The following is a 10394-nucleotide window of genomic DNA, read 5'->3' on the forward strand; positions in this document are numbered from 1 at the left end:
CAGGCTGGTCTCGAACTCCTGACTTCATGATCTGCCCACCTCGGCCTCCTAAAGTTCTGGGATTACAGGTGTGAACCACTGCGCCTGACCCTTTTTTCTTTCTTTCTTCTTTTTTTTTTTTTTTTTTTTTTTGTAGGTGTGGGGTCTCACTATGTTAACCAGGTGAGCCACCACACCGAGCTTTTTTTTTTTTTCCTTTTAGACAAGGTCTCTTGCTTTGTCACCCAGGCTGGAGTGCAGTGGCATGATTATGGCTCACTGCAGCCTCAACCTCCTGGGCTCAAGCAATCCTCCCACCTCAGCATCCCAAGTAGCTAGGACCACAACAAGTGCACGCCACCACATCCAGCTAATCTATTGATCGATTTTTTTTTTTTTTTTTTGGTAGAGATCAGGTTTTGCCATGTTGCCCGGGCTGGTTCCAAACTCCTGGGCTCAAGTAATCCTCCTTCCTTGGCCTCCCAAGGTGCTAGGACTATAGGCGTGAGGCATCAAGCTTAGCTTCTCAGGATGCTTTTTTAGCCCTGACCGTTAACAATGATACTCATGATATTGCCAAATAACCAACATTTAGTATTTTTTTTTTTTTGAGCCAGAGTTTTGCTTTTGTTGCCCAGGCTGGAGTGCAATGGCACTATCTCAGCTTACTACAACCTCCAGCTCTCCGGTTCAAGCAATTCTCCTGCCTCAGCCTCCCAAGTAGCTGGGATTACAGGCATGCATCACCACATCCAGCTAGTTTTTTTGTATTTTTAGTAAAGACCAGGTTTTATCATGTTGGCCAGATTGGTCTTGACCTCCTAGGCTCAAGCAATCACCCACCTCAGCCTTCTAAAGTGCTAGGTTTACAGGCATAAGCCACCACTCCCAGCCATTTAGTCTTTTAAAAAATCGGAATGAGGCTGGGTGCAATGGCTCACACCTGTAATCCCAGCACTTTGGAAGGATGAGGTGGGAGGATCACTTGAGCCCAGGAGTACAAGACTAGTCTGGGCAACAGAGTGAAACCCTCTCTGCAAGAAATAAGAAAAAAATCAGCTGGACGTGGTGGTGTGTACCTGTAATCCTAGCTACTTGGGAGGCTGAGATGAGAAGACAGCTTGAGGCCAGGAGGGAGAGGCCGCAGTGAGCCATGATCTTGCACACAAACAGACACAAAGGACCAGGATTTCAAGACCAGCCTGGGCAACATAGCAAAACCCTGTGTCTACAAAAAATAAAAAAATTAACCAGGGGTGATGGTGTGCATCTGTGGCCCCAACCAGTCGGGAGGCTGAGGTAGGAGGATCACCTGAGCCCAGGGAGGGCAAAGCTGTAGTAAGCCATGATCATGCCACCGCACTCCAGCCTGGGTGACAGAGTGAGATACTGTCTCTAAAAGAAAAGAAAAATAAATCTTAATATCTACCAGAGAGGGAAGGCACAAAATCTGCAGTGGAAATCAACGTGACACCATTCTTCCCAACAATAGAGCAGTTTTCCATTTGCTGAGGAGAAATAACTGTCAATTTACAATTTTATACTCAGCAAAACTACTTTTCTAGAGTGGGGAAAAGACAGAGATTTTCAGTTATGTAATACATAAAATCTCCACTAAAGAATATAGTTTGCGTTGGGCGTGGTGGCTCATGCCTATAATCCCAGCACTTTGGGAGGCCGAGGCTGGTGGATCATGAGGTCAAGAGATCGAGACCATCCTGGTCAACATGGTGAAACCCTGTCTCTACTAAAAATACAAAAAATTAGCTGGGCACGGTGGTGCCTGTAATCCCAGCTACTCAGGAGGCTGAGGCAGGAGAATTGCCTGAACCCAGAAGGCGGAGGTTGCGGTGAGCCAAGTTCGCGCCATTGCACTCCAGCCTGGGTAACAAGAGCAAAACTCTGTCTCAAAAAAAAAAAAAAAATACTTTGCAACAAGAAAAATTAACCATATAGAAAGGAATAGGATAAGCCAGTGATGGTGGCTCACATCTGTAATCCCAACACTTTGGAAGGCTGTGGTGGGTGGATCACTTGAGGTTAGGATTTTGAGACCAGCCTGGCCAACATGGTGAAACCCCATCTCTACCAAAAATATAAAAATGAGTTGGGCGTGGTGGTGCATGCCTGTAATCCCAGCTACTCAGGAGGCTGAGGTGGGAGGATCACTTGAGCCCAGGAGTTCTGGGCTATAGTGTGCTATGCTGATCAGGTGTCCGCACTAAGTTTGGCATCAATATGGTGACCTCCTGGGAGCAGGGGACCACCAGTTTGCCTAAGGAGGGGTGAACCGGCCCAGGTCAGAAATGGAGCAAGTCGAAACTCCTGTGCCGATAAGTAGTGGGATCGCCACTGAACTCCAGCCTGGGCAACATAGTGAGACGTCGTCTCTTAAAAAAAAAAAAATTAGCTGGGCATGGCAGCAGGTGCCTGTAATCCCAGCTACTCAGAAGGCAGTGGCAGGAACTGAGATCATGCCACTGCACTCCAGCCTGGCAGACAGAGCGAGACTCATGATCTGCCTGCCTCAGCCTCCCAAAGTGCTGGGATTACAAGTGTGAGCCACCATGCCCTGCCTGTGTTTTTAACTAACTTTAATTCTCACATTTTTCACAGTTTTAATCAACATTACAAGAAGACTATATTATTCAAATCTTTTTCTTTTTTTGTGTGTGTGACAGAGTCTCACTCTGTCCCCCAGGCTGGTGTGCAATGGTGAGATCTCGGTTCACTGCAACCTCCACCTCCTGGGTTCAAGCGATTCTCCTGCCTCAACCCCCTGAGTAGCTGGGATTACAGGTGCCCGTCATCACACCCAGCTAATTTTTGTATTTTAAGTAGAGATGGGGTTTCACCATGTTGGCCAGGCTGGTCTCCAACTCCTGACCTCAAATCCACCTGTCTCGGCCTCCCAAAGTATTGGGATTACAGGCATGAGCCACCGCACCCAGCTGTTACACAAATCTTTTTGGACTTTGAAAATCTGACATGAAGTGCCCTATTTCAGCAATAATGAACATTGATTTTTTCAAAAGTTAATGTTTTTAGAAACTAGGCTAAACAAGATTCGGTGATTATTTCTGTTGGAATATAACCTAGGTATTATTATGAATATAAACATATTTTTGAGATGGAGTCTCGCTCTGTTTTCCAGGCTGGAGCGCAGTGGCATGATCTCAGCTCACTGCAACCTCCGTCTCTTGGGTTCAAGCAATTCTCCTGCCTCAGCCTCCCAAGTAGCTGGGACTACAGGGTTGTGACACCATGCCTAATTTTTGTATTTTTAGTAGAAACAGGGTTTCACCATGTTGGCCAGGCTGGTCTCAAACTCCTGACCTCAAGTGATCCTCCCGCTTCAGCCTCCCAAAATGCTGGGATTTACAGGGATGAGCCACTGTGCCCAGCCAGTATTATTATAGCAGCTGCCCACTCTCAGTTTTGTGTATATATAAACATATCTGGTTGGGCGTGGGCTAACGCCTATAATCCCAGCACTTTGGGAGGCCGAGGCAGGCAGATCACCTAAGGTTCAGGAGTTCGAGACCAGAGCAGCCATCATGGTGAAACCCCGTCTTTACTAAAAATACAAAAAATTAGCCGGGCATGGTGGTGGGCACCAGTAATCCCAGCTACTCGGGATGCCGAGGCAGGAGAATCACTTGGCCCCGGGAGTCAGAGGTTGCAGTGAGCCAAGATCGCACCATTGCACACCAGCCTGGACAACAAGAGTGAAACTCCATCTCAAAAACAAACAAACAAACAAACAAAAAACCCCATATCTTTATGTACTATTTTCATCTATAAGACTTTTTACTTATATATTTTTTCTCATTCTTCCATACAGTGTGGACATATTTTTGGATACGTTACAGAGAATGTAATGCAAATTTCTAAATATTTATTTTTTGAGACAGAGTTTCACTCTTGTTGTCCAGTCTGGAGTGCAATGGCAGGATCTCGGTTCACTGCAACTCCTGCCTTCTGGGTTCAAGTGATTCTCCTGCCTCAGCCTCCCAAGTAGCTGGGATTACAGGCACTCACCACCGCACCTGGCTAATTTTGTATTTTTAGTAGAGACGGGATTTCTTCATGTTGGTCAGGCTAGTCTCTAACTCCCGACCTCAGGTGATCCACCCGCCTGGGCCTCCCAGAGTGCTGAATTACAGGTGTGAGCCACCTCGCCTGGCCAAGTTTCTAAATATTTAAAAGAAGACCTTGGCTTCCTGGCCATTGTATGTTCTTACCTTCCTTTTAAATTGAATCCTAAATTTCTAGGTAAAGTTCTGTAATTATTTTTTAAAATATTTGCAATGTTTTTGTCAGATAAATGAAAAGTAATAGTTTATGTCTCAAATTTTCTTCCTACAGTTTAAGTGTTGTAAAGTCCTGTATAGTAAATAGCATCTTTTTAAAGAATACAACTTGATGACTTTTACATATGGATATAGCAATTAAAGCATCACCATATTCCAGATTCAAGATAATAAACGCATTCCTCCCTCTTCAAAGTTTTCTCCTTTTTTTTTTGAAATGGAATTTCGCTCTTGTTGCCCAGGCTGGAGTGCAATGGCACAGTCTCAGCTCACTGCAACCTCTGCCTCCTGGGTACAAGTGATTCTTCTCCTCAGCCTCCTGAGAAGCTGGGATTACAGGCACCTACCACCATGACTGACTTAACTGTTTTGTATTTTTAGTAGAGACGGGTTTTCACCATGTTGGCCAGGCTGGTTGCGAACTCTTGACCTCAGGTGATCTGCCCACTTCAACCTCCCAAAGTGCTGGGATTATGGGGTAAGCCATTGTGCCCGGCCTCTCCTCCTTCTTTTTAATCCATCAGTCCTCCTCCCTCCATCCTACTATCCTTCCCTGAACTGCCATTTCATGTAATGGAGTTATACAGGAGAGGAGGAGAGGTATTCTTTTTTTATTTTTTATTTTTATTTTAAACGGCCCCCACCCCCCCCACCCCCACCCAGGAGGAGGGGTATTATTGTTCTGAATTCTGTAAAGTCAGCAGAATCATTTTCACACTGATCTACATTGTTTTAAATATTAATAGTTTGTGGCCGGGCCCAGTGGCTCACACTTTTAAACCCAGCACTCTGGGAGGCTGAGGAGGGCAGATCACCTGAGGTCAGGAGTTCGAGACCAGCCTGACCAATATGATGAAACCCTCTTTACTAAAAATACAAAAATTAGCCAGCAGGGCATGGTGGCGTGCACCTATAATCCCAGCTACTCAGGAGGCTGAAACGGGAAAATCACTTGAACCTGGGAGGTGGAGGTTGCAGTGAACCGAATCATGCCATTGCACTCCAGCCTGGGCAACAGAGTGAAACTCCATATTAAAAAAAAAAAAGTTTTTTTTTTAATTGCTGAGTAAAATTCCTTCATATGAATATATGATAGTGTGTCTGTACTCTCCCATGGAAAGAGATATGAAGCTTGTTTCTCCCAGTTGGTCTTTGTCCTGAAAGCAAAAATCTAGAAAGCAGCACCTTTGCAAGATTTCCCTGTGTATCCTTGCATTTTGGAACTCCATAACCGACAGGGAAAGCATCCAATTGATATTGTGTCTAAAATTCTTCAAACATACAGAACATGAGTAATAATGATTTGGGAACTCTTGAGCAAAGAACAAATTACTGACATGGGACAAGTGATTTTGACAATGACCATCAACATTTTACTATAAAACTTCATACATAAAGCATTGATGTGTTAACATATTAATGAACACGACTTAACACGTATCTACCCATCTTTCCATCCCTCTATCCATCCATCATCAGCCCATCTTATTTTAGATGTATTTCCAACTGAACTGGAAGCATCAATATACTTCCTGCTGAATAGGTTAGCAAGATTAACATTAACTAGAATTCAATGTTTCTTTAAATTTTTTCTTCTAAAGAAGAGTGACATGGAACAAAATATACAAATCTTAAGTGTAAGTTTACTAACTTTGAAAACTACATATACCAGCATAACCCAGCCTCCTTTCAAGATCTACAATATTATGTCACCCCAGAAAGTAAACTCTCCTTTCTCTCTTCCCAGCCAATCCCTTTCTCATCATAGGTTGATTTTGCTTATTCTAGAATTTCATGTATATAGATGCATGTCATGCCATAGGTACTCTTTTGTGTCTACCTTATTCTGTTCAACATAGTATTTCTGAAATGATTCCCATTGTTGCACAGATCTCTAATTCAATCCTTTCCATTTCATACTTAGCATATGCTGAGTCCAACCTTTTGAATGGCTATCTCTGTTTAATTCACCATCTTGAAACAAACATTTAAAATTAAGATGTTTTCAAGAACATATAGTTAAATCCTGAGGAATCTATCTAGGAATATTATCAGAAGTCATCTAAACTTACACAGGGGAAGTCCTTCATTCATATAAGAGTGTAGTGGAATTAAGAATCTTAGAGAAATCCCACACTATTCTTGCCATTTTCAGGTCCCTACCTTAGTTATTTTTCAGCACTAAAATCTAATATTCATTTCTGAATGAAGTCATCACTTGATTTTTTTTAACTCACGCTGATCTTTAAATGGCAGAGATTCACATAATCCAAGCGAAGTGTGATTCAGAGGGATTCTTTTATCATGTGATAGATGATAAATATATACAATGTTAGATGTCAATTTAAAAAGTAAGTAAATAACATTAAAGAAAAGATAATTACTTCATAACTAGCTTGTCTAACAGGCAGGTGACAGGCCACAAGCAGCCCAGGACAGCTTTGAATGTGGCAGAACACAAATTTGTAAACTTTCTTAAAACATTATGAGTATTTTTGTGATGTTAGTTCATCAGCTATTGCTAGTGTTAGTGTGGTCCAAGACAATGCTCCTTACCACTCCACCCTTTTTTTTTTTCCTTTCTGTGCTTAACTCAAGGTCTGTCCCCTTTTTTTCTGGAGACACTGTCTTACTCTATCCCTTAGGCTGGAGTGCAGTGGTGTGATCTTGGCACACTGCAACCTGCACACTGCGCGCCCCCTGCCACGCCCAGTTCAGGTGATTTTCACGTCTCAGCCTCCCAAGTAGCTGGGATTACAGGTACCTGCCATCATGCCCAGGTAATTTTTGTATTTGTAGTAGAGATGAGGTTTCCCCATGTTGGCCAGGCTGGTCTCAAACTCCTGACCTCAGGTGATCCACCAATCTCAGCCTCGCAAAGTGCTGGGATTACAGGCATGAGCTACTGCGCCTGGCTCTTTCATCTTTTTAGATCACACATTGCTTCTACTGAGATCCTAGTACATGTTTTGTTCCTATCCTATGTGCAGAAATCAGAAAGAAAAAAAAACATTCTACAAAGAACTTGGAAGATGTTATTTCAATGAATACCCAGGAATTTCAGAGGTATATGAGCCACATCTGTGTCAGGACTTGTACTGCATTTTAGCCATGAAGAGAACAAATTTTTTTTTTTTTTTGAGACGGCGTTTTGCTCTTGTTACCCAGGCTGGAGTGCAATGGCGCAATCTCGGCTCACCGCAACCTCCGCCTCCTGGGTTCAGGCAATTCTGCCTCAGCCTCCTGAGTAGCTGGGATTACAGGCACGTGCCACCACGCCCAGCTAATTTTTTTGTATTTTTAGTAGAGACGGGGTTTCACCATGTTGACCAGGGCATGCCCAGCTAATTTTTTTGTATTTTTAGTAGAGATGGGGTTTCACCGTGTTGACCAGGATGGTCTTGATCTCTTGACCTCGTGATCCACCCGCCTCAGCCTCCCAAAGTTCTGGGATTACAGGCTTGAGCCACTGCGCTCAAGAACAAATATTTTATGCCTTAAAAGATTAAAATCATATAATGTCTATATGGAATTATTTGTTGGACTTCAGTCATTAGTGAGAATGTTTTGCTTTAGGTTCAAACAAGCCTCAGTAAAGCTGGTATCAGGGAAGGGAAAGTGGACTCTGAGAAGAGCAGGGACAGAAAGAAGATCCTCTGCTGCAGATCAGGAATGAGTAGGGGGTGAAACGTTGGGAATCCTAGCTGAAAACTCAAGGTAATTACTTCCTTTTCCTTTTCAAGTTGTGAAACATTGTAACCTGTGGTAAAATATGTATAACATGACAATTACCACCTTAACCATGTTGAAGTATACAGTTCAGTTGTGTGAAGTATATTCACATCATTGTTCAATTATTATTTCCTAGATGTCTTTCCTCAAGTCTGTCTTAAAGTCACGAAATGTAAATGATGGATTCATGGATTCACAGCTAAAAGCTTGGAGGTCCAGCAGCTGTAGCCAAGCAAGTATGCTATTTGTTGGAGTCCCTATAGCATGGAAGAAAGTATGCCCTAGAGAAAAAAAGAACTTCTTCTTGCCCTTATTTTTCTCACCTTTTACTCTCCCCACTCTAACCAAGGGCTCAGGTCGACTTGGACGCCCACAAAGAAAAGGGTTATGTCCTTTCCAGGAACTAAAATTGACCTGGAAGACCTCTTTATTTCATGGAGATCTACGGAAGCCAAAGTGCATCCTGAAGTCCAGAAGGTGACGACGAAGGTCGACAGTCATTACGAAATCTGTGGACAAAGAAAGACTACTGAGGAAGAGTAAGATGGTCACTGACACAAATACTGCTGTATGAACCATGTACCAACCAAAGGAGACAACCGTAATGTCCTTGAGAATATTTTCTGCAATATTTGTGGCAAATTAAGTGAGCACAAAATTGAGTTTGTCCTTCCTCTTGATTAGTTAATCTGCGTATTTTTCCCCTTCCCACATTCTTCCTTGTAATTTTTTGCAGGAAAGAGGTGGTACTGGTACAGGCATGGTTAAATTCAATGCTTGGTCATTTCCAGTCTTTTAAGTTTTGGTCAAATTATTTTCCTGCCATTTGCCTAGTTCTTTTTTATTAAATGTGAGACACTGATTAAAAAATATTTAGCAATGGGCCAGGCACAGTGGCTCACACCTGTAATCCCAACACTTCGGGAGGCTAAGGTGGGTGGATAACCTGAGGTCAGGAATTTGAGACCAGGCTGACCAACAAGATGAAGCCCCATCTCTACTAAAAATACAAAAATTAGCCGGGTGTGGTGGCGGTTGCCTGCAGTCCTAGCTACTCGGGAGGCTGAGACAGGAGAATTGCTTAAACCCTAGAGGCACAGGTTGCAGTGAGCCAAGATGGTGCCACTGCACTCCAGCCTGGGCAATGGAGCAAGACTCCATCTAAAAAAAAAAAAATTTAGCAATTAATTGAGGCCTACTACCATGTTATCCTGCTGCAGAAAAGATGGGAAACTACTTCTGGGAGATGGTCAGGGGTCCTAGCACACCTGGATGTCCACCATACAGTCGGCAATCAAGGTTATCAGTGCAGACTCTGTCCCTACAAAGGCCAGGGTATTTCTTGTTTACCTCTATTCCTGGTGTGTGATTCTTCTGGGTCCCAACCAAAACCAGCGAACTTCAGTAGGGGTCACCTTCGTTGGCACTACAGAGCTACAAAGATGAGCTGGAAATGACAGGTGACTTGCCAGCAGGCCAGAGTAGTTTTTCTTTGTCTCTCAATGGGAGGCATCAGTTCTCCCTCCAGTTGATTCATTCTTGGGAAGGTTGTCTGGGGACCTTTGAATCATGGCCTTCAGATGCTGGAAGGGAAGAAAGAATCTCAGCCTGGGCTAGTGGTTCATGTGGATGCATTTCTCTCCCATTTCATTTCAGGAAGCTGAGAATGAAAGAAGGTGAGGAAGCAGAAAAGGAGAGGCAGCTGTCAGAGGCAGAGGAAAACATAAAATTGTTTATGGAAAAAAGACACACCTACAAGTAAGTTCAGAAACTGAACACCAGCCTCTTGGGAAACCCCTGTTGAAGTGTTTTGTTTTTAACCTTTGTACAATATTTAGACCCAGTTAACACATAAATAGAAACAAATGGTCAGAAGAGGTATCTAGAGAGAGAGAGAGAGAGAGAGAGAGAGAGAGAGAGAGAGAGAGCGAATTCACAAAAGAGAAAACAAAGTACCTTAAGATTTACCAGTGACTGGCTGGGTGCGGTGGCTCACACCTATAACCCCAGCACTTAGGGAGGCCGAGGTGGGTGGATCACAAGGTCAACAGATCGAGACCATCCTGGTCAACATGGTGAAACCCCGTCTCTACTAAAAATACAAAAATTAGCTGCGCATGGTGGCATGCACCTGTAGTCCCAGCTACTCGGGAGGCTGAGGCAGGAGAATTGCTTGAACCCAGGAGGCGGAGGTTGCGGTGAGCCAAGATCACACCATTGCACTCCAGCCTGGGTAACAAGAGCAAAACTCCGTCTCAAAAAAAAAAAAATTTACCAGTGACCAAAACATGTGAAGTAGCGAAACATCTCCTGATCCCAATGCTGGCCAGACTGTGGAAACTCGGTTCATACCAGCCGTTCCAGGGGTGA

The 10394-nt window shown here is 43.6% G+C and overlaps 1 protein-coding gene across 1 annotated transcript; it reads left to right on the top strand.

The window, feature by feature from the left end:
* Positions 1-8160: 8160 nt before the first annotated feature.
* Positions 8161-8665, top strand: LOC108588324 (nuclear pore complex-interacting protein family member A5-like). Its single transcript, XM_035275218.2, has 2 exons — positions 8161-8260; positions 8425-8665. The coding sequence occupies exons 1-2, from the start codon at positions 8161-8163 to the stop codon at positions 8565-8567; spliced, it is 243 nt and encodes an 80-aa protein (XP_035131109.1). The 3' UTR covers positions 8568-8665.
* Positions 8666-10394: the final 1729 nt, after the last annotated feature.

The sequence above is a fragment of the Callithrix jacchus genome, chromosome 15, assembly GCF_049354715.1.
Source record: "Callithrix jacchus isolate 240 chromosome 15, calJac240_pri, whole genome shotgun sequence".
In the NCBI taxonomy this organism is placed as follows: domain Eukaryota; kingdom Metazoa; phylum Chordata; class Mammalia; order Primates; family Cebidae; genus Callithrix; species Callithrix jacchus.